At 44.8% G+C, this 24,227-nt stretch overlaps 2 protein-coding genes across 3 annotated transcripts in view; both read right to left on the bottom strand.

Annotated features, from left to right (window-relative positions):
* Nr2c1 (nuclear receptor subfamily 2 group C member 1) overlaps window positions 1-15,873 on the bottom strand; it is a 47,408-nt gene extending 31,535 nt beyond the window's left edge. The window contains exons 1-5 of one of the 2 annotated variants that reach the window (XM_006988451.4): window positions 15,617-15,873; window positions 7,638-7,710; window positions 4,166-4,360; window positions 2,521-2,599; window positions 846-1,025 (exon numbers count right to left, since the gene is read on the bottom strand). In XM_006988451.4, coding sequence (XP_006988513.1) covers window positions 846-1,025; window positions 2,521-2,599; window positions 4,166-4,360; window positions 7,638-7,691 — 508 coding nt within the window. In that variant the 5' untranslated portion in view covers window positions 7,692-7,710; window positions 15,617-15,873. Of the gene's footprint in view, window positions 1-845; window positions 1,026-2,520; window positions 2,600-4,165; window positions 4,361-7,637; window positions 7,711-14,470; window positions 14,916-15,616 lie in introns of those variants that run through there. The other variant, XM_042263578.2, reaches the window with a different exon arrangement.
* Window positions 15,874-18,721: 2,848 nt separating this feature from the next.
* Window positions 18,722-24,227, bottom strand: part of Fgd6 (FYVE, RhoGEF and PH domain containing 6) — a 131,457-nt gene continuing 125,951 nt past the window's right edge. The window contains exon 21 of the mRNA XM_006988452.4: window positions 18,722-23,014. Within this exon, the coding sequence (XP_006988514.1) occupies window positions 22,978-23,014 (37 nt within the window). The 3' untranslated portion in view covers window positions 18,722-22,977. The remainder of the gene's footprint in view (window positions 23,015-24,227) is intronic.

Genomic DNA, 24,227 nt, shown 5'->3' with positions numbered 1-24,227 from the left:
CGGAGGGGAACGCAAACTGTCAGAACTCAGAACTCGGCTCAGTCACCTGCTAGCTGTCTGTCCTTTGGTGAGTTTTCAACCTTCTCCGGGGAAGGCGTTGCGTGTTAGCAGCATAACCAACCGCAGAGAACTGCTATGAGAAGATGCTGACATGGATGTGTAAGGAGCTGCTTTTAGCACATGGACAGTTCCATCAGTAGTGGCTGCTGTCACCAGGATCACATTTTGGCCATCAGTCACAAAGTACACTGACGTCTAGCTACTTGAATGATACATAGTTTTCAATTTTAGAATGTAACATTGACAATACTGCAGAGAACTTAGGAAAGACAACAAAATCACTAAAAATTCTATTTTGCACATTAAAAATTTTAAATTCTGAGACAACTTAGAAAAATCATTGGGTGCTAAGTGCCAACTGGAAATGTGTGCTTGGCACAGGAGTATTAAAAATGTTTATTGAATAATAAATACATATGTATATATTCTACTTTTAGTTGGACAACTGGATTAAAAAGCCCATGTCATGTTTGAACAAGAAGAGCCTGCTGGAGGACGTCTGTGGCTGCAGTGAACTGTGAGCGTTTGTAGCCTCGCTCCACTTCCTGGATGAGGCTAAAACGTGAGTAGCCTGCTTCCTGGTCCAGTTAGCACAGAACCTTCCGGCCTTCGGGAGCCATAAACCCAACAAGCCTTCTGTTCTTTCAGTTGCTCTGGTCATGGCATTTAACTACAGTGACAGAAAAAAAAGTCGCTAACACAGCACAGGGCACCTGAGCGGCTCAACGCTAACGTGTGTACACTCCGAGAATACAAAGCATTACTCCTTTCCGGGAAGTACATACAGTCCTGTTTCATCCCGAAGGCGATACAGCGCTGTAACCTGCAGTACTGACAGCGGTTCCGGTGGTGCTTATTGATTACACAGTCTTTCGAGCCTCGGCACGAATACACTAAATTTTTCCGGATGCTCCTTTTAAAAAATCCTTTGCAGCCTTCACAAGTTATTGCTCCATAATGACGTCCTAGAGATGAATGTTTAAGACAATATAAAACATACTATAGGTTAGAAGTGAAATAAACTCAGTTTTTCTATGAAAACAACAACATGTAGAATGAAATTGTGATTTTGAGATTCTGACAAAATTTTTTTTAGGATTTAAGTAGAGAATCAAACAACCATATCCTGCGGTAACTTCAGTGATATATAGTTTTGAATTTTATAATGTAACATTAGGGCCAAAATCATCATCAAAAATTCTATTATGCACATTAAAATTTTTAATCCTAAGAAAGTTTACAAATTATACTTTTGTCATACATCATATAACAGTGTCCCCCCCTCCCCCGTTAGGGGGTAAATACAGCTCCTCGTACACGCTAGGCAAACATTCTACCAATCTGTATCCTTGGATATAATAGATATTTAATATTACAGCTCCATGCTCCAGAAGAATGAAAAGTGCTACCTACTCCTGGAAGTATAGTATCCTTTCTTTGTGAGTTCCACCTTGAAAACTTCTTAATAAAGCTATTGTAGTCTGGACCAGAGAGAAGGCTTGGCGGTAAGAGTACTTGCTACTCTGTCAGAGGGTCCAGGATCAGTTCCCAGCACCCACCATCCAGCTGCAGCTCCAGTGCCAGAGGACTTGATACCCTCTTCCAGCCTCCACAGTATCAGGTGCACACACAGTACACACAGATACAGCCAAGCCAACTGCTCACACACACATTACATTTTGATTAACTTGTTACTTCACCAATCATGTGTTTTGTATGATGACATTAACAAATTACACAAACTTGAGGAAAAGTTCTAATGGAAGTTTTTATAGAGAAATTTCAAAAACAATTTTACAGAAACAAGCTGGGCCCTGAAACTCTGCCCACCGACACCTGTGCATATGTATGAGCAGACATGGGCATGACTTCTGACAGGAAGCCAGTATGATCAGAGTTAAAATGACTCATCCCTGAGCATCCAGAACCGACGGAGAGCAGCCCACCCAGGTCTGAGAGTGAACTTCCCCGGCAGACCCCATCTGATCACAGAAGCTAACCAGGTCAGGCTGGCTCATTCTTGGATGGGAAACTAACCAAATCAGATATGCAGAACTCTAAATAAAGGTTGACCAAAGGATCTTCCATTCAGCAATTCAATTTACTCTGAATTTCTAAAATAGGATTTGGGGAAGTGTGTTAAAATAAATTTACGACATAATGTATTATTAAAGACCACAATTCATTTTCCAATGATTCCTTTGGCAAATTTAATTTTTACATTTAAAACGTTTTTGTGTTTACCTCCTAATGATGAAACCAAAACAAATATTCTATGCCATTATAAATCAAATGAAATGACACCTAAGAAAAAGTATAAAAAAGAGAGAAAAGTGAAGTTTTAGAGGCCACAAAGATGAAGCATAAAAACTATTATTCTATTTATAGTGTCAGAGGGAACACAGTTGAGGGGCAGTTACTTTAAGAGTATAACATATACAGAATTATTTTTATTCATACCTGATGCTTTGTCTCCACATACTACACAAAGATCAAAAACTTTATTTGGTCCTTGGTCAGGCGAATTTTCTGTAAAGAGCTTTTAGAAGAAGAAAAACGTCATTGGTCAGCAACAGCCTCATGCTGCCAACAGTGAAGGAACACAGAGTCAGAGTCGCTTCTGACTCTGACATAAATTACTCGTCAACTAAGAACTCTGACCGTGGACACAGCAGTTAAGCCAGTTTTCTTCCACACACAGAGGAAATACGTCAGTGTTAGACAAGGCCAAAACCATGAGTATCTTTCCCTTCTTCACAACAGTCACAACGGCACACACCTCTGACCCCAGTATCATGAGAAGGGGTGGGGAGGGCAGGTGGATCTTTGTGAGTTCAAGTCCAGCCTGGTGTATTCAGTTCCAGTCCAGCCGGGGCTACACAGTGAGACTCTTTCTCAAGAACAAAACCCGGGCTGGAGGATGGCTCAGCGGTTAAGAGCACTGACTGCTCTTCCAGAGGTCCTGAGTTCAATTCCCAGCAACCACATGGTGGCTCACAACCATCTGTAATGAGGTCTGGTGCCCTCTTCTGGCCTGCAGTCACATATGCTGTATACATAATAAATAAATAAATAAATAAATCTTTAAAAAAAAAAAAAAAAAAGAACAAAACCCAACACCAAAATCCAGCCAGTGGTTGAGAACACTCGCTGCTTGTAGAGGACACAGGTTCAGTGCCCAGCACCCACGTCAGGTGGTTAGTTCCTAACCAACCTGTATGTCCAGTTCCAGTGACTGATGGCCTCCTCTGGCCTCCTCAGGAACCTGCACACATTTTGGGCACGTATCCTCAGGTACACACATACATATAAAATAAATAAGTCTTAAAAAATGTTTGATACACAAATACACGAGTATTTTTAAGTGTAAGCCACTCATACACACTAACACTATTCATATATAAAATTATCCATAGAGAAATACGTCTAATTATTCTAAAAGTTCTAAGACCTTTCATGACATTTGCCTTTGACAGTTCAAAACCTTTCCAAATGAAATGGCCCAGCAAAAGCATACACACACACACACACACACACACACACACACACACACACGTATATATGTACATATATACACACACACATACACACACACACATACACACACACTATATATGTACACACACACACACACACACACACACACACACACACACACACACACACAAAAGTGGACCTGGTGGTGCACACCTGCCGCCCCAGCACTTGGGAGGCTAGGGGACAAGGATCTTGAATTACAGCAGCCTGGGCTACACAGTGACACCCGATGTCACACAAATGAGCCCCTGCTGCCTCCACACCTAAAAGTGACAGCATACAAAGATAGTTTTTGTGGACTTTTTAAAAAGAAAGGGAGTTCCAAATAAATGTTACCAATATGATTAGCCATAATTATGCGAGTATGACTGCTTGCTGCACAAAGACCCACAGACCTGGCCATTCCTGAGACGGGCTGAGGCGGCCCTGTTGAGTTGTATGAGGAGCTCATCATCAGGTACATCTATGAGAACGCCGGCAGAGTTCTGGGCTCTTCCCTCAGATCTACTTTCCCGTTAATCCTCTGCTAGTTGTTCCCGGATGAGAAAAATGACATTTTTTTTTTTACCTGGAGGTGCGGTGTGGCCAGGTCAGGAGTGGCAAAGAACAGCTGGCTGACGCCCGCGGCATCTGGCGTTGTGAGGAAGACTTTTCCTGGGGCGGAGCCCTCGTGATTGGCCAGCGTGAACTGCTTGCCCTGGGTGCTATGGTCAAGTGCTGTCACGATCTGGATCTTCTGTTCGGTCTGCTGCTCTGTAACAATCTAACACACCAGGGCACACTAATGACCCATCCAACTCAATCATGTGTGCTTGCTTTTTGAGACAGGGCTGGCTGTGTAGCCAGACTGGCTTTGAACTCATAACCCGCTGCTTCAGCCTCCTAAGTACTAGGGATGTGCTACTATATCTGGCTTTTGTTTTTCTTTAATGCATCAATTTTAACCTCAAAACAAAGCTAGAAAGCCAGTTATACACCCTTTAAATGGCAATTCTCCTTCTAATGAAATTCTAATAGAGCATGTGTGAAATTTATAAACAAAAGTACAGCCAGCCAAACAATGGTGGCACATGTCTTTAATCCCTGTACTCGGGAGGCAAAGGCAAGCAGATTCCTGAGTTTGAGGCCAGCCTGGTTTACAGAGCAAGTTCCAGGACAGCAAAGACTACACAGAGAAACCCAGTCTCAAAAAAACCCAAAATAAGTAAAGAAATAAACTACAATAGCAGGATGATTCGATTTTGATTATCACTCTTCTGGTCCCTCCCTTCTTTCACTACTTCTCACTTAGCAGTTCTCAACCTGCGGGTCAGGACACCCTTGGCAAACCTCTATCTACAAATATATATGTATGAGTGATCTAACTGTCACTGGGTTGAAACGTTAGGTCGATAAAGGAGTATTTACCACAGTGTAACAGAATAATTAAGAAGAAAAACAATAAACTTGGACTTCAATGGAGAAGAACAGTAATTAGGTAAGCAATTCTCCGGTCTCAGGACCCCTCTATACTCTCTAAGTCTGGAGCCAGCTCTCATGTCAAATTAGACATACACACCAAGATCAATGAGAATGGAAAGGGCCCCATCATCTTTAGAAGTGGTCCAGCCCAAGAGGAGGGACGTGTCAAGAAATGCCATTCTCAAGTGGAACTTTACCAAGTTTTATATGGGCTAGAATGACATCAGGGGAAAGCTGTAGGCTTTTATGGAGGAGCCCGTGGTAACAGAAGGACACGTCTTGCTATATCTGGACTCACAATTATGTGCTCTGGCTAGGTCTCCCCAACCCCTGCCCGAGCCTAGGCCTGGATGACAGCCTGTCTATAAACCAGTGGGCTGCTGGGACAGAGCAGAGGATCTGGTGTACACCCGATGCAGGAAGTTCCTGAGGCCTGGGGCCATATTCTAGCTTTACCCTGGCTGTCCTTTGGGAATAAAATGAAGAAACGGGGTCGGGGGGAGGAGGCATCATAAAATTTCCAAGATAATTAGAAAACCTTTATTCATTTAAAAAAATTCATATACTAATAGGAAATAATGTTTTATGGAAACTAAGTTTATTTCTCCACTGAATATGTAATAGTAAGAGCGATGTTGTTTTACATTTCTGTGAACTATTTTAATGTCTGATTTAATAAAGTTATAAGTTCATATCTGCTTTTTCATTTGGTCTATTAGAATATATTATTTTGGTTCAAATTTAAAAAGGAAACCCAGTCTCACATAGATAGTGTAGAAAGGAATGAAATATTTTAATAGCATCTTGAATTGTGGAAATTGTCCATTGATACCGTCCCAAAACATGATGTGTAGCTCTGCAAAAGTTAGCTGCAGCGTGGAATCAGGAGTTACATTATATACAAATGGAAAACCTAGCACAGGGCAGGCAGAGCTTTGAAGAAACATGTATTTTGTCTTAGGAAGTCATAGATGTTTTCATATTTTTCTTAAAATTAATCATTTTGTCCACCATTATTTAAACCTAGTCTGGCCTTGAACTTGAAGTCCTCCTGCCTCTATCTCCTGAGTTCTGGGATTATAGGCATGTGTCAGTAGGCTGACATGTCAGTAATATTTTTTATGGTTACTAACATCTTGAGGAAGATTTAATTTTTATTTCACTATCACATTCCTACTATCATAAGATTGACGTCTATGAGGTAGTTGAACCCTACCAACCATATTGTAGATGGTTATGATACAACTTGATTGATCTATGTGGATGTTTATGTTTTTAGCACAAACTATCCCATCCTAGTTATTATTATCCTATTATTGTGTATGTGTGCATGACGTGTGTGTGCGCGTGGACTCGTGTGAGCACGCATATGTGCGTGCATGCACTCCATGGCAGGCATGTGGAGTAAGGGGACACCTCCGAGAGTTGTTGGTTTTTTTCTCATCACCACACAGGTTCTGGGGATTGAACTCTGGTCATTAGGATTAGTGGCAAGCCCTCGATGTGGATCAGCCATCTCCCTGGTTCCCAAGACTGGTTTTTATTGGGTGCTATTGTAATAACAGGGCCCATCTCTTTCCTACAGTGAACGGAGGCCGGGCAAGGTCCCTAAGAAGAGGTACTGTTATGCTTCTGAGGCCTGATATGCCCCAATGTTTTTAAATCACTTCAAAAAGTCAGACATGGTCAAAATAGTTCACACTGAAGAGTCAAAATTAACAATGTCTATGGGGGTAATATGTCACAAACTTCAGATAAAACCCCCAAAACATATGCCATAGTGTGGTCGTTTGGATGTGTTCGGCCCCCATCAGCTCACAGGGAGTGGCACTATTAGGAGAAGTGACTTTGCTGGAGGAAGTGCGGTCTTGTTGGAGGAGGCTGGATGACACTCCCTTTAATTCAGATTTTGAGGCTGGAGGCCACACCTTTAATCTGGGCCACACCTTCTGTTGGAAGTGTGTCACTGTGGGGGGCGGGTTTTGGGGTCTTTTTCTCAAGTTTCACTCGGTGTGACAGCCAGGTGACTTCCAGTTGCCTGTCTATGAAGATATAAGGACTCTCAGCTCCAGCACCACGTCTGCCTGCATGCTGCCATGCTCCCTATCATGATGGACTGAACCTCTGAACTGTAAGCTGCCCCCTCAATTAAATGTTTCCTTTATAAGAGTTGTTGTGGTCATGGTGTCTCCTCACAGCAACAGAAACCCAAACTAAGACACATGTTGCTTTTTGTGAAAAATTGGATGTAGTCATTTAAGACTGGTCCAGATTTCCTGACCCCCAAATGACATTCTCTGATCAGAGTCCACTCCTACACCTCTCTATTAGCTTTCCATTTATTTTTTATTGTTATAAACCTTTTGTATATATGTCTGTTCCATGGCACCATATACATTAAAGTCACGGTACTTAGCATATCTTATTGCAGTTATTAAACTACTTCTCACTGCATAGAAAAGCTATCTGGGAGCTGGCTATCTTCCCATCTGGAACGTCCACAACCCAATACAGACATGTAGCATGAAGAACAACAGCTTGGGAGGCCAGCAAGTGAGCTACCGGTAAACTAGACATACCTCACCCATCTGCTGTTCAATAATCTGGTGTGCGATTTCTTCTATGGTCGCCATGATGTAACCGTCAAAATACCTGCCAGAGGTGGGGGGGGGGGAAAGCCTTTTTACAATTATACACATAAAACATTTCCTGAAGAATTGGTAATTGCCTCAGATTTTCTTTAAAATAATCCAGTTAAGGTAGTGGGGTGTGAGAGGCACTAGACCAGTGGTCCTCACCTTCCTAAGGCTGCGCCCCTTTAAAACAGTTCCTCATGGTGTGATCACCCCAACCGTAACATTTTTTTAGCTGCTATATCATAACTATAATTTTGTTACTGCTATGAGTAGTAATGTAAGTATCTGACATGCAGGATACAATATGTGACCCCTGTGAAAAGGTCATTCAACCCCCCCAGGGGTCACGACCCACAGGTTGAGAACCACCGGATTGGACAAAACCAGATTGGTTGCAGACTAGCAATGTGGAACACACTGTCAGCTGATGAACGTACATGCTGGAGGTCCATGTGACTATTCTGCTCTTCCATACTCAGACACAGCTGTTCTCAAAAGCTGCTCTACCTGTGTGGGTGGATAAAGCTGCTCCTATCTGCCACATGCTATTATACGGAAATCCCAGAGTCTGCAGTAGGCTGCTGCTTCCTGTGAACTATCACTGGTCAGGGAGGTCTCTGAGGCCCACAGGTAACACAGGCAATTGCCCCTGCTCTTGCTGTCCATGAGAACCAGACAGTTAAGACTCTACTGCTGGAGACACCCTCGTCTCTGGTCACAGGACATAAGAGAAACCAGGCTGGCACTGGAAGCTGCTTCTTCCTGCTGGCTAGCCTCCAGTGCTGGACGGTGTTATGCAGGCTGCTGGGGGACTGTTACCTGTAGTCTTACTCAGGTGTAGGGTTTGCGATGTGACGTTACTGATCTGATCATTAAAATGTCCCCACTGGGACACACAACCGTGGCAAGTCTGTCACGGCGGTAACCAAGTGCTCTCTGCTATGATCTGAGGCCTGCTTCACGGGAGGGAATCCATGTTTAGTACTGTAAACACGGTAAGAAGCCCATGGCTGGAAGGGCCAAGCTGTAACAAATACCGCACAGAGATCACCAGGACACTGCCAATGTTCTAGCCCCCTGGACAAGCTGTTTGCTCTCCTTCCTGCTGCCACTGTGAAAGTCTGCCGTTCTAAACCGTAACTTGTCTACCTTCATGCAAACATGATTAAGAGGCCCGAGCTCAGTTCCCAGAAACACCAAAGCAGCGAGCATACAGACCAAGAAGAGCTCTCCCTTTCAAGTTCAGCTTCCGATGACTTCATTATTGTCATCTGGTGACTTGTTTCAATACCACCACCTGAGGTTCACACCAAGTGTTGTCCCTTTCTTGTCCTCGAGGACAACCAAATTATAACCATCTAGTCAAGTATCGGATGTCAAAGTCCATTATGATTCATCTAATTGCAACTTCAAAAAAATTTATTTGTGCGTGACTGTGTGCATGAACATGTGCGTGTGTGGAGGCCAGAAGAGGGCATGCGTGTCCTCCCCCATTGCTCTGATTATTCCTTTGAAGAGGGGTCTCTCCTTGAAGCTGGGGTTCATGTTTTCTTGGCTAGGCTAGAAGGCAGCAAGTCCCAGTAATGCCCCTGTCTCTGCCTACAAGCCATCATCTCCCCAAGCCCAATTATTTTGCAAAAGACCAAACAAACAGATTTACTATTACCTAGCTTCTCAATATTCACCCCAGGCTGGCCTTTCTCTATGGGATTTGGGCTGCCATTTGCTAAACTTTACATTCTAGCTGTCCAGACTCCTAATTCTTGCAGTTTACCAGGCTTCCCCATCCTTGATAATGGCTTTTTCTCTTCACTCTGAATGTCACACAATCACTGATCAATGTATATGATCAAGCCTACATAATAAATGAGACAAAACAGGCTCTTTTCTTCTTTAAAATTTTTATTTTTTTATTATGTGCATAGGTTTGTGCTCAGGAATACAGATGTCAGAAGGCCAGAAGAAGGTATTGGATACCTTGAAGATGGAGTTAAAGGCAGCATTGAGCTGCCCAGTGTGGGTGCTGGGAACTGAACTCGGCTCCCCTGGGAAAGCAGCCAGTGCTCTTAACCGCTGAGCCATCTCTCCAGACTCTAGTTTTAAAAGGTAGGGTCACAGGGAGCCCTGGGTGGCTTTGAACTTGCTATGTAGCTGAGTATGACCATGAACTCCTAACCCCCTGCTACTACCTAAGTGCTGGGATTACAGGCAAGTGTCAACATAGTCTACAGACGGCTGGCAGTTTCAACTATTCTACCTTCCACCAGAGAAGTAATTTGCCACTGTACAGCAAAGGAATTAAACTACTTATTCTCAGCACTAAGGCCGAGTCAGAGTTTCAAGTTCATGGTCAGCCTATTACAGAGTGCTAGAATTCAGAGTTGCAATCCTCATTGTAATAGCTACTAAATGCACAGTTTATTATATAATGTCCTTATTATTAGCATGAGGCTGCTTCTTCAGAAATAAAACCATCAACTCTCTGAGAAGTTAAAGAGTCGACATAAGTGAAAATACACCTGGTCTTCAGCTCGTGATGCAATAAGCATTCCATTAGCAGAATGAACAAAAAGGAAGACTTAACAAAATCTTATAGAAGAGACAACTAAATTAGTCTTTGGAGGGTTATGTATTTTTCTTAGCCTGAGGTAGAAAGCAAAAAACAGGAGGAGGAGGAGGGCTGGAGAGGAGACTCAGTGGTTGAGAGCTATGGCTACTTTTCCAGAGAACCTGGCCTTGATTCCCAGCACCCACTTGGTGCCTCACAATTGTCTATAACTCCAGTTCCAGGGGATTCAACACCCTCTTCTGGTCTCTGTATGTCATGAAGCATGAACATAGAACACAGACATTCACACAGGTACAACACCCATACAGATTAAATACAAACTTCAAAAGCACAAGGATGCTCCCGTCCGTTACTGCTATTAACCTTGATCTCTCTCGTAATCTCCCTGACCTTCTCTCTTCATCCTTTCCATATAAATGGTTGAATTAACAGAAACCCTCAGTTTCCTAACCTATGGATCTCTATCCTGTACAAGATCACACAAGGGTCACATAGGAGTCACCACAAATCTGGCAACAGTAAGAGGGTTTTAAATGTGTGATGACGGAACATTAACTCAAAATCAAATACACAGTTAATCCAAGGCGTTCTGGCAGCACAGGTCCACCCAAGTCATATGGAGCCACGTCCCTGGGACCTTGCTTTAAACACTGAACACGTGCAGTTTGTACTGTGCATGCTTTTGTGACCTATGACACCATGAACTCTGCCTGAAATACCTCCGCTCAGACTACTGGGTGCTCTAAAGTGCTTTTCCCTGGAACAAACATTTCTGTTCCTACAGAAACATAACAGTTTAATTATATAAAATGATTACGTAATTATTTGTAATTATTCTAAAAAAAGAGTTCCTAATATTTTCCTACCATCTTCCCTCAGCATCTAATTATCAAATTAGTACTGTGGTGGTTTGAAGGGGAGGGCCCCATAGGCTCCTATGTTTGAATACTTGGTCCCCAGTTGGTGGAACTGTTTGGGAAAGATGAGCAGACACGACCGACCTTGCTGGAGGAGGTGTGTCTCTGGGGTGGGTTTTGAGGTTTCAAAAGTCCATGCAATTTCCCTGATGTGCGTGCGCTCGCGCTCTCTCTCTCTCTCTCCCTCTCTCTCTCCCTCTCTCTCCCTCTCTCTCTCCCTCTCTCTCCCTCCCTCCCTCCCTCCCTCCCTCCCTCCCTCCCTCCCTCTCTCTCTCTCTCTCTCTCTCTCTCTCTCAACATGTAAACTCTGTTACTGCCCCAGCATCATGCCTGCCGTGCCTCCCTTTAGGATGGTCATGAACTTTAGCCCTCTGGAACTAGGAACCCCCAAATTAAAAGCTGTTTTTGTTTCTGAAGACAGGGTTTCTCTGTGTAGTCCTGGCTGTCCTAGAACTCACTCACTCTGTAGACCAGGCTGTTCTTCAACTCAGAGATCCATCCGCCTGTCTCTGCCTATTAGCTGTAGTATTAAGGTCACTCCACGTAGTTAAAAGGGAGTCTTATTTTGTGGGGTAACTTACAAGTGAAGGGATAGGTTACAGGGTCCAGGAAAGGTGTAGCGAAGTCCAGACGTGTTCCCTGGAAAACTCTGCTTGGTCTACCTCCAGCATCCAGGATCCAGGAACCAAGAGCCGGCACACCTGGATCTCGGGTCTTAAGGGCTCCTGTCTTGGCCCTACCTTATAGGCTGGCCTCAAACTAAGAGATCCACCTGCCTCTGCCTCCCGAGTGCTGGGATTAAGGGTATGTACTACCACTGCCCAGCTATAAGCAGCATTTTAAAAAATTAACCACAAGTGTAATTTCACAAATTAAACTTTTTATTTTAAAAATTATAAGGAATATCCATTTGTATTTTAGGACAAACCTGTTTTTATTTTTCAGTTAAGGGTAACTGTCTAACTCTTCCTAGGCAGGTTGTAGAATACCAAAATTGACAAGAAAAAAGTAAGTCAAATCATCTTTGCAATACAGATTTATTTCTAATAATCATGATGATGAGAAAAATCAATAATCCCCCAGCCTGATTTTTAATGAGGATCTGGCTGCAGAGAACATGCAACACACTGCAATAAAACCAAAAGAATAATTTGAATGTTTCTTAAAGTTCTTCAAATAAAGGGAGAGAAAAAGCTGTTTGCTACTGTCAGTGAAAAGCATTTATTTGTACTCTACAAAGACTTTTATTTACTTGCAAAAACTGTGTGTGTGTGTGTGTTACACACACAGTGGGTATGTGTGTTACCATTAAAATGTTAGCAGCGGCTCTTGGGAAAGGGGATTCATTAGTCAGGGCCCTCTAAAGGAACAGAGCTAGTGATGAAATTCACAAAGTTTCTTTACCGAAAGGTCCTCTTTCCAACAGAATTTCCAGAATTAATGTGACCAATTCCAGCAATTTATTACCAAGTTTAAGGAAAGTCGAAGTTTGTAACTCAGCTAGATGTTACAACCAGGATTTCTAACACGGTATAGTATTTCCTTTAAGATATGTTTAGGAAGGAAGCATATTTGAAAAACTGTTTTGGTGCCCTGTGGAAGCGCAGACAGGCTGGATAGACAGATATCTAACACCAATGGATCCCCCCACACACACACAAACGAAGGTTCACAGCTGAAAGGTCTTGCTAAGTTTCTGCAGAGATACTGTGAGGAACTGTAGGGGAGACCGTTGGCTGGTAGCAGGAGTTCAAGTTGGCAGAAACCAGCATACTTTCACTGAATGACCCACCAGGAGGCACCTGTCCCCAAAAGGCATGGAGGCAGTTGTTGAGGGCAGGACTGTTCATTCAAAAGCTGTGCTCTGGGCTCTGTTTTCTAGCATGGCAAACAAGCTCTGCTTACAGAGCTTCTTGGCACCCAGAGGTGGCTCTCAAGACAGGTAAGTTCAAAGGTCACTGAAAGTGAACAATAAAGTCATGTCTTGGATGGAGCATAAATCTGATTTGGTTTATTTTTTTCATAATGATTTATGGCTCTCAAAACAGTTGTCAGATTTTTTTTTTTTTTGAAAAATTCAATGTTGCTTCAAGGAAGTAACTGGAATGTATTTATGTTAAAAGATAAAATTGAAACTTTTACTTAAAAAGCTAACATGAGGAAACAGAGTGAAAATTAGTTCTTTAGAGATGTTTATAGTAGAGATGATTTTATAATGAAAAATAACCTCCTCAGGCAGAGAATATGGATAGCTCAAGGGTTAAGAGCACTTGCCCTTCAAAAGACTCAAAAGACCCAAGTTCGGTTCCTCCACCCCCATGGTTGGCTCACTAGCCCCCGTAACCACAGCTCCAGAAGATCTGGCACCTCTTCTGGCCCCCAGGGCACTGTACACCCTTGATACACACATGCAGGCAAAACACGCATATGTATAAATTTTTTTCTGAAAATCTGATGGAGATTGCTCTCCCCAGAAAATCACAAGTTCATATTCCTTCACCTCCCAGTGCTATACGCTAAATGTCAAGAGCTTTACAAAGCACAAAGTCAGTTCAAGGGATTCCCTACTTAGGAATTCCTGAGGGAAAATTTTAGCAGTTTATCATACTGAACAGAAATCATGGAAAGCAACGCCTTCAATACCCCATTTCAATCCCTTACTCCACCTGAGACCCAGTTCAAATTCCATTTTACACATTATTTTTGAATGATCCAGTGTACATTGTATACAGGAAGAGTTGACTGGGATTCAAGAACAGACTTGTATTGATTCCTAAAAATTTTGAACAGGGGCCCATTTTTCTAGAGATGGTTTGAAAAGATTGTGTGTGTGTGTGTACACGCATGGACACACAGAGGTTCTTATGGTGCTACTTATTGTATGGTGTTTGTCTTAGCTATCACTGGGGTAGGAACTACACACTCCATCGCACCCACAGTAGATATTTAGGGTTTGTTGCCATGGAATTGCCCCCTTCAAAACCTTTCAATTATATTACACTGAATGATGAAACCAGTTACATTTATTGGCACCACGGGTGGTTTTGTTTTGTTAACAGATACACAGGTATCTTCATTAATGGCAGTGGAAGCGACATGAAAACAGCTTTTGAAAACAGAGTTGGGAGGCTCTGAAGGAAGCTATACAAAGCTCTGACCTGGACATCTGACCTTTGGCTGCCGCCACCCTTCGTCCACAATGACCACAACTGGGAAGGTTACATTGTATCCAAAGGTTCAAGATGCATACCAAAAGGTTACCGGACACAGTGATACAAAGGACACACTACCTTTCCTTTATCTTCCACAGGTCTCCTGGGGTGTGGATACATAACCTCTAAGCCAGTCTGGACTGGAACACCAAGCCATTTTTGATGTCCTAGCCTCCAGAGGACTAGGATTACAGGTGTCCTTCACCAGCCCGGCTCCTACGGGTCACCCAGGTGTTCATCCATATTAAATGCTCCACAATAAATTCCCACTTCTCTCACCTTCCTGGAATCTTGCTTAATTTACTTCAGTGTCTGTCCCCTCAAACTTACAATTCCCCAAAACACCCTCCCCAAAACGATTTCCTTCTCATCTTAGCCGCGTGACTAGAACAGATCACTAATCGCTTTCCAAGTTTACCAAAGCGGACACACAAAGTTTTAAACACAACTATCCAGCCGGGTAAACAAGCAGACACTGTTTAAACACACACACACACAAACAAACACCTCTCCCTCAAAGTCTAAGGCAGACTTAGCAGACACTGTTAAACACACACACACACACGCACAAACAAACACCTCTCCCTCAAAGTCTAAGGCAGACTTAAAACTTCCAGGAGGCGGGGAAAGCCCTACAAGGACTTAACTTCACGTCCTTTTTGCTTGTCTTTTCCAACTCAGGGCGACCCTACTTACTACAGGGTGAGGGACAACCTGGCACTTCCCTGCCCCTCACGGGGGGGGGGGGGATGCCATCTGCAGGAGCTGGAGGCAGGCAGGGCTCTTAACAAAAGGGCTCCCGGGGGGTGGAGTGGGGGGGACAGGGATGTCCGCGATGTGCCCGGTCGGTGCAGGCGACACCGTGGGCCACCTTCCCTCCCGGACCCGATCGCAGCAGCGGCGGCGGCGGCTCGTCCTCGGGGTGGAAGGAGAGAGATCGAGCGAGCCCAGGGCGGCCGACACCCCTTCCCGTGGCCCCGGGGTCCGCGGCCCGCCGCCGCCCCCTGCCCAGCACCCACCCCGCGCGCAGCCCCGGGGCGGCGGCGGCGGAGGAAGCGGCGCCGAGACGGAAGCGTTCCCCGCGGGTGAAAGGTCACCGTGCCCGCCCGGCCGCCCGGCCTCCCGCGGCGTCGGGCAGCTCCGCCGGTTCCCTCCCGGGGGGCTCGGGGTAGGGGGGAAGCGGGGCGCTCGCTCGGCGGTTGAGCCGTCCCGCAGCCGACTTACCCCTGCCGCCGCGGCCGCCGCTGGGCTGGAGAGAGCTGACGCGAAGGGGGGGAACCCGAGGCCGAGACCGGGGAGAGCGGGGGACGGGGGAACGGGACGGACGAGGGGAGCTTTCCGGGTTTGGGAAGACTTGGGGGTGGGGTGGGGGGGTGGGGAGGTCAGAGTTCGTGACCCCTCCCCGGGCTCGGCGCGGCGCGGGGCTCTCGGCGCCTGCGCGGTGGCGCGGGGGAGCCGCGGCCGGCCGCGGTGACGTTCCCTGGGTGAAGCCGAGGGGCCCCCCGGCGGCCCGGCGGCCGGGCTGGAAGTCGATTGCCCCCTGCAGGTGTGGAGGGGTACCGCCGCCGCCGCCGCCGGTCAGGTCCGACGTCCTGGGGAGGCTGGAGCAGCAGCATCGAGTGTGAGCGTCAGCCTGCAACTCCTTGCAACCCGTGCTGGGCACGTACCCAAACTCACATCCCTAGACAGAAACGACTACCGAGGGCCGCGTGGATGGCTCGGTGGTGAAGGGTGCTTGCTGCTCCTCCAAGGGAACTCAGTTTGATTCCCAGCACCCACAGGACGGGTCACACCACCTTGTGTAACTCCGGTTCCATTGGATTTGGTGCCCTCTTCTGGTGCACAAACACGTGTGCAGGTCAAACACACTACACTTAAAGGAAAAAAAAAATTTTTTTTTTTTTTTTTTGGTTCCTTTATGTAGCTTTGGAGCCTGTCCTGGAACTTCCTTTGTAGACCAGGTTGGCCTTAAACTCACAGAAATTCGCCCGCCTCTGCCTCCTGAGTGCTGGGATTAAAGGCGTGCGCCACCACCGCCCGGCTTAAAGCAAAAAAATCTTAAAAGAAAGAAGAAAAAGACCAAAGTCTTTGAAACCGGGCCTGTTGGAAACCCAGACATGTCTTTTAACTCGTGACCCACCTGCCTTTCCTCTCCAGTGCTGTAGGATTTTTGAAGTTTATTATTTTTTATTTTTTATTTTTAAAAGATTTATTTATTATGTATACAGAAGAGGGCGCCAGATCTCAGTACAGATGGTTGTGAGCCACCATGTGGTTGCTGGGAATTGAACTCAGGACCTCTGGAAGAGCAGTCAGTGCTCTTAACCTCTGAGCCATCTCTCCAGCCCTTGAAGTTTATTTATATGGGTGTTTTACCCGCACCGTATGCCTGTGCACCCCAAGTGTGCCTGGAGGACGTGGAGATCCTGTGGATCTGAAATTACAGATGGTCGTGAGTGGCCACATGGGTGCTGGGAACTGAACCTGGGTCCTAGAAAAGAGCAGCTAGTGCTCTTAACTGTTGAGCCATCTCTCCAGTCCCTGAAAGGACGTTTTGAGTAATAATAAGCAACCTAATCAGTTTGGGATAGATGTCTTTAATCTCTGGAAAACTGGACTTTGTTTTATAAGCACTCTCTTAGATTAGTTTAGAGTGCTAAGCAGTCTGGGTAGAACCCAGTCACATACAGTCACATACAGCCTCCCAGCACTATGAGAACAAGCTGAGGCAAAAATCACATCAAATTGTACTTGGACGTTTTTAGTAAAAAGCAAGAATACAACTGCTACTGTGTATGCTGTGTTCTTCGGGCTCCTTTTTGTTTATTTTGCTAGGCGATGTATCTCCAGATATGTATGTAACAGTTCCTGATGGTCAATAAAGATTTGCAAAAGGAAAGGCCACTAATGGAACACCAAGTCCTGACAGGGGTCCCCTGTGGCAGGAAGCTTTGCCCTGCGTTCTAAGTACTGTGTGGTTCAGACTTTTAAGAGGTGATCCGGAAATTCCCATCTAGATAAGCACTGTAGAAAAGCAACCAGATTCAGAGCAGAAACCCAAATTGAGGGGTGGTGGTGGCGGCGGCGGTAGGGGACCAAATCTTTGGTGTGCGGGACAGAATAATTGTCCCCTGTGTTCCTGGTACCTCATGCCTGTAATCCCAGCACTTGGGAGGCAGAGGATGAAGGAACAGGAGCTCAAAGCCATCCATGGCTACATTGTTTGAAGGTAGCCTGGGCTGTGTCTCTTTTTAAAACAAAGTGCCACCATTTCCCATTGGAATTAAGTATTTAGACATAGAAAAGGGACATGCAACCTTCCCTAGCAATTAGAATTGTTTCATACTTAATTCTCTGAAAGTCTACCTCTACCTTTAGGTGGTGTTTGGTTTGGCCACAATGTAGCCCTTCCAATAACCTGAAGCTGGTCCCAAAGATGGAAAAACACTGGGTTCAAGAAAAAAGCCATGTTTTCTTATTCTCGGTGCTTAATACACATGCCCAAAGGGATGCTTCTCCAGTTACAGAACTTAAGTCACAAGAAGTTGACTTATTAAAACTTAGGCCAGGCATAGTGGCTCATGCTCGTAATGCCTACTTTGTAGGCTGAGGCAGGAACATTGCTATGAATACTAGGCCAGCCTGGACTACAGGGTGAGACCCTATCTCAAAACCAACTAACCAAATAAATCAGTCTTGGTCACATAAACCACTTTGGGGACGTTACGGTAGGGACACGTCTCCCTTGGTCATACTTTAGCAAAAGGGGGCTGGTGCGGTTCATTTTAAAAGTATGGCTTAGAAGACTTCGTTGAAGCTGGGTTTGGCAGCACATGCCTATAATCCCAGTTACTAACAAGGCTGAGGTGGAAGGTCTGAATACTGAAGGCCAGTCTGGATAACACAGTGTCAAAAAATAAAGGACTGACTGTAGTCAGAAGGTTTCTCTGCATCCCGCCTGGCCCTGTGGTCCCACAGCCACTTATAAAATAATCACTCGGAAGCTTAATATTATTTACAAACTATATGGTCTATGGCAGGTCTCTTGCTAGCTAGCATTTATATCTTAAATTAACTCATTTCTATTAATCTATGTTTTGCCGTATGTTCTGTGGCTTTACCAGTCTGCTGGCATGTTGTTCCTTGGGTGGCAGGCTGTCATCTCTCCAGACTCTGCCTTTCTCTTTCCTGTCTCTCTCCTTGGATTTCCCTCCTGCCTCTAAGCTGCCTTGCCATAGGCCAAAGCAGCTTATTTATTAACCAATGAGAACAACATATATTTACAGCATACAGAAAGACATCCCCCAGCAAAGGACTCCACACCAGCAGTAGATATTATAGTAAATTTATTCTGTATAAATTATAATACATATTAACATTATTTACAATGCTATTTTTATTTATAAATCATCTTTATATGAACAGTAAGATACAAACCATTATCCCTTTTAAGTAAAAAACAGTTTTGAGAAAAACATTAAAAGTCATTTAAAAAGTATTTTTGAAACCGGTTCTCACATGTAGCAAGAAATTCTATGAAAGGGAATGTTGTCTCCTTCCACTCCGCACCCCAAAGGAAAAAGAATATTTTCATACTCTGTTGGATTTTTTGTTTTGTTTCGTTTGTTTCCTAGCAGGCAGGTTCACTGTCAGGACCACTGCTGTCTTTGCAGTGTGGTACATAAACTCGTCTTCCTTCTTAAGATTCTTTCCTCGACTGAACTAACCTTTCTCGTAAGGGAAAAACACCAGAGATTTCCATTTAGAACGTGACATTGAAAGTGGCACAGCCTCCAGAGTATGTGTACTGAAGATACTTTCCAGGGACCCGTAGAAGATACTTAACAAGCAAGCATTTATCCACTGCAGGTAAGGCATTCTTCCTAGATGTGGTAACCCTCCAGCGAACAAGGTGAGCTGTCTTCAAGCACAGAACGTGGTAAGAATGATGGAGGTCTGTTTATGGACAGGAGCACAGGAAAAGATTGCAGGAACACAGGAAGGAACGCAGCTACTCTAAGGGAGAGGAGGAGCAGAGGACCCCATCAGATAACAAGGAAGCAGAGCCGCGTTGATTGACACGAGAACAATGGGAACTGAACGAAGAAACGCTGGAGGGGGTTCACTTGGAGTGTATGGGATCGGAGGCGCTGTTCTGTGTCAAACTGGGAATGCCACTTACATCTTCAGGAATAGGAATTAAATTAGAGTTCTGCTTTAGGCACATTGCTTGGGCAAGGTTTAAAACAGATCACACAAAGGAGGCACTGGAATCGGAAAAAGAAAAACTGTTTTTCGAGATAAGGGATTGAACCCCGGGCCTTATATACAGGAGGCAAGTGGCGTGTAACTGCCCTGTGCCCCCAGCTCAGACGGAAAGCTGCAGCAACCCTAAGGGAGATGTAACGGCAGGAAGGTGAGGCTGGAAGGGACATGAGAGACTTGAGTCAGGTTCTAGGGCCCCATCTGTTGTCCTTTTATTGCAGAAGAAAACAGGCTTGAACAGGAGGAAAGCGAGTGTTAGCCATGCTACCAATGCGGCCTTGCAGGATGGGGGGGCATGGCATAAGATCCGAGTTAGAATACAGGCTCTGGACGCTATTTCAGTGTCCCCGAGGCAGGGACAATACTGAGGATGAGGCAGAGGAGCTGTCTTGAGAAAAACAGTACAAGTCTTACAAAACACCTTGGGGATCCTGTCCTCACTGTTTCCAACTAAAGATCTGAAGATTGAGGAGAAATGGATAAAAGAAATCTAGTATCTATCCTTAAGGATCATACAGTACAATGAGATAGGATTTCCCTTGGGAAATTCCAGCAATGCCATGAGCTCAGTCGAAGCACATGCAAGGCATAGCCCCACACTAGGTCCTCAAATAAGAGGCTGCTTCCTCCATTCCTGCGGGGACTACTACATAGGTTGCTAAGAAAAGCATACTTCTGAGTTGCTGTCCTCTGACTTCATTTTTTAAAAAATGTTAGTAAATAAAGAATCAAGCTTCTTGATGGAGAAAATTCGGGCCATCGGGGAAAGCAGAACAATACTCGTTCATCAGAAAATGGAAAGAGGTTCAGAAACATGGAGTGATGTAAAGGAATGGCCCTTTCCATTCTCTTAGGACATGCTGCAGATGGGAAGAACACTGCTTAGGGCCCCTGAGACTATCACCTCTCCTAGCTCAGCCTGCCATCTTGTCTAAGGTTACGCTCTAGCTGAGCTTAGGAGACACCTGAGCAAGGGTTTGACGGCAGCACATGTATGTATAATGAGCAACATTCCCGGGATCCAGAACTGAGATGTTCCCCATATCCAGACTGCACTGGTATTGTTCACTCTTAAATGTCAGCAGTGGAGGTAGCTTATGGGTACAGTGTCTGCTTAGAGACTCTGGGCTCAGTAATATTTTTAAAAGTAGTTTTATAGCAAATTATAAATACATCCTTATTTGCCATTGAATGAGCCATGTTAAATAAATTATTGACCATTTTTATTAGGTTATAAAGGGATCAGGGAGGGACCACATTAGAATATTTTTATGGGGGTGGGGGCGGCACTATCTGAGAGCTTGCATAGTGTCTTTTCTAAACTTTCCACAGACTGAGCAATTAGCAATTATAATCATGCACACAGGAATTACTTTGTGTGCGAATTTCTCTCCATATGTATTTAGATTCTGAAGAGTTTCTTGATTCAGAATACTGGCTGATACTTCTTAGACTTTTTGAGGCTCATGAGCAAATCTCAGAGGCTGAGAATTCAAAGAGGACAAAAGATGGAAATATAAAGTATAAATAACCCTGGTCTCCAAAAGGAATACAGTACACATCTTCCACCTATGTCTACATGGGAAACATGTATATGACCCGATTAAAAGGCGTTTCAGAGAATGGGCTGACCTCCAGTGGCGAGGAAGGTTGCATGCAGGGTTGTGTGGGATTGTACAGGGCTTCAAATCATGCCACAGCCAGAAGCAGCCAAGAAAAACTGCACCTGCTACCTCAGGTCTGGTTTATCTGCAGCAAGTGGCATCCAGAAGGCCTCAGGAAAGTGTTCAAGATGAAAAAACAGTATCCAGGATATAATTCTCAACTACTGACATCACACTAAGTTAAAATCATATATAAAGAAGCAGAAAACTCTTGCATCCTTTAGTATTCTATGGATAACCTTGCTTTTTAGCTGATGGTTTAAACTCAGTCAACAAAATACTTAAACACTGAAACAATTTTAAGCACATTCTTCTGCGGCCAATCAACAACGTTGTGTGCCAGGGGGAGTTACAGGTTAAACAGTAAGTGTGTGCCAGAATTAAGACTATGAACCTTTCCTAAGAGGGACGCTGACTGGCAAAGTCTCGTGTGGTAGCATACATCTATACTCCCCGTACACGGGAGGCTGAGGCAGGAGGATGGGTGAGGGCAGCCTGGGCTGCACGGAAGGACTGTGTCTCAAGGAGACAGAGGGTGACAGGAAGAGTGAATTTTAAAAGTCAAGGGGAACAAATCAAAGCGGCATAAAATTTCCATTAAAACACAGTGATTCCAGATCACTTTTAAAATACATGTTACAGAAAATATGACATCCTTTTAGATATAAATATCACCAATGACTTGGGCTCTGAACCCTTAAGACTAACTAGCAGGGGATATTGAGGAGCATGTCACCTGCCATATTCTGTTATTTAATCAGAGCGTGGTGGCACACATACGTAATCCCAGCACTTGAGAAGCAAGCCGGTGAATCCCAGGCCACCCTGGACTCTGGAGTGAGCCTCCGTCTCAGAAAACCAAGGGGGAAAAACAATCACATTTACACTGGCAGTTTTCAATAAAGACCTGGCATGGTGGTGCTGGCCTTTAACCCAGTCGCTCAGAGGCTGAGGCAGAAGGCTACTCAAGGTCTGCCTGAGCTACACAGTTAGTTCGAGGCCAGCCTGGCAATCAGCAAGATCCTATGGGACTGGGGGGTGGGGGTGAGGCTGGGGACACAGTGATCAGTACAGACTGTTGGGATTTCACTTGACAGTTACTGAGGTAGAAGCTGGCTATGTGGATCTCTATGGCTATGTGGATCTCTATTGCAATACCAAAAAAAAAATCTCATCTAGGTTTAGTGATTCAAAAATATGCGTTTCCACCAGCAATTTTGTAATTGTAATTTCTACACCAAAACGGTGTACGGACACGTGCTACTTAATGTGTGTGTTTTACTTGCAAAGACTTCCCAACAGCGAAAGTGTCGTAATGCAAGGCAGAGACAACAGTGTGGACGGTACATCAATAGTGTACGGTATACAGTATTAAGATAAGTTTGAGTCTCTAAACAGTACTTTAGAATTCAGTGTGAGTCTCAGAAACAATCCTGACCAGCAAGTAAACATCAGCATTTTAATAAATAACATACATGAAAAACACCTTTAAGACTGTATATACCTAACAAAACAGTTTGTCTCCTAATGGCCGTGGGTGGATTTATCTTGGCAGTGTTCATTTTTACACGCCTTCTGAATAGCTGTTGCTCCATTCTGCTGAGCTGAGCCTCCACCTTGTCGGACTCACAGAAGAAATGAAGCCAGTTCTGCTCGCTACAATATTGTGCCCTCCTGAAATGCTTCTATCCACCTGGTGATGAGAGACAGCTGTTAGACTTGTGAACTCCAGCCACGTGACACCTATGAGCGCGATACAATTGCTGACTTAAGCTCTTGCCTACAGCACACGGGGGTTCCTGCACACAGGAGACCACCCTTTCTTTGGTAATGCGATCCAACATTTGGCCTGGAAAGTATGTTCTTAGAGGCATCGCTACTTCGTGTGCAAATGTTCTAAAATGTCCCGGGATGAACGAGAAGGCACAGTGGGTAAAGGCGCTTGCCACCAAGCCTGCCGACCTGAGTTCAGTCCCCGGGACCCACGTGGTGGAAGGTGGGAACTGACTCCTGCAGGTTATCTTCTGATCTCCACACTAACGCCACCTGCACACATACAGTCAAGAAATGGTGTGTGTGTGTGTGTGTGTGTGTGTGTGTATGTGTGTGTGTGTGTACACTTACTTGGCTTTGGAAGGGATAAGTCAGCAAAGGCCCTTATGACAATTCTTTTCCTTTCTTCCTGGTGTGCTGACTCAGTGAGTTTCGGAAAACAGCTATGTACCTGTTTTCTTCCCCAAAATCTACCAACCAAAAATCCCCTTCTACGTCCCCTAAACCAAACTTGTTCCGCATTTCTCAACGAAAGGGAGCTGATCTGGTATTTAGTCTATTCTAAGATCAAGAGTTTACATATAATACGAAAGCTTTCCAAAATTTCATAGACGTCATCACAAACTCTTGACTCTCAAAGCTGCCTCTGACAAGACACAGCTGTAGCCACTCGGAATACGCTTGCGCGGTCCCCGTTCGCTCTTTGTTATCTGGACTCCCTGAAAGCCACCCCGCCCCTACGCTTACTGGCAAAGGACTTCTTACAGTAAGTACCAGATTACAGAAGGAAGAACTGGAGCAGGCAATGAACGTCTGAAATCACTAAATCTCCGAGTGGTCTGCAACCCAGTCAGCTCCAATTTCAAGGACAGGATTTCCCAAACTTCCAGTTTTAGGTGCAAATGGCTTATGTTATACTGCAACGGAATACTTTTAAGAAGTCCCGCAGGGGCTGGAGAGATGCTCAACACTTAAGACTGCCCTAGAGGAGCCAGGTTCAGCTCCCAGGACCCGTATGGTGACTCACAACCATCTCTATGTAACTCCAGTTCCAGAGGACCTGATCATCCCTTCTGACCTCCACCAGGCACCAGGCACACACACACACACACACACACCCCAAATCGAATCTA

This window comes from Peromyscus maniculatus, chromosome 18, assembly GCF_049852395.1.
Source record: "Peromyscus maniculatus bairdii isolate BWxNUB_F1_BW_parent chromosome 18, HU_Pman_BW_mat_3.1, whole genome shotgun sequence".
Taxonomy (NCBI): Eukaryota; Metazoa; Chordata; class Mammalia; order Rodentia; family Cricetidae; genus Peromyscus; species Peromyscus maniculatus.
This window is presented reverse-complemented; position numbering and strand designations above follow the sequence as displayed.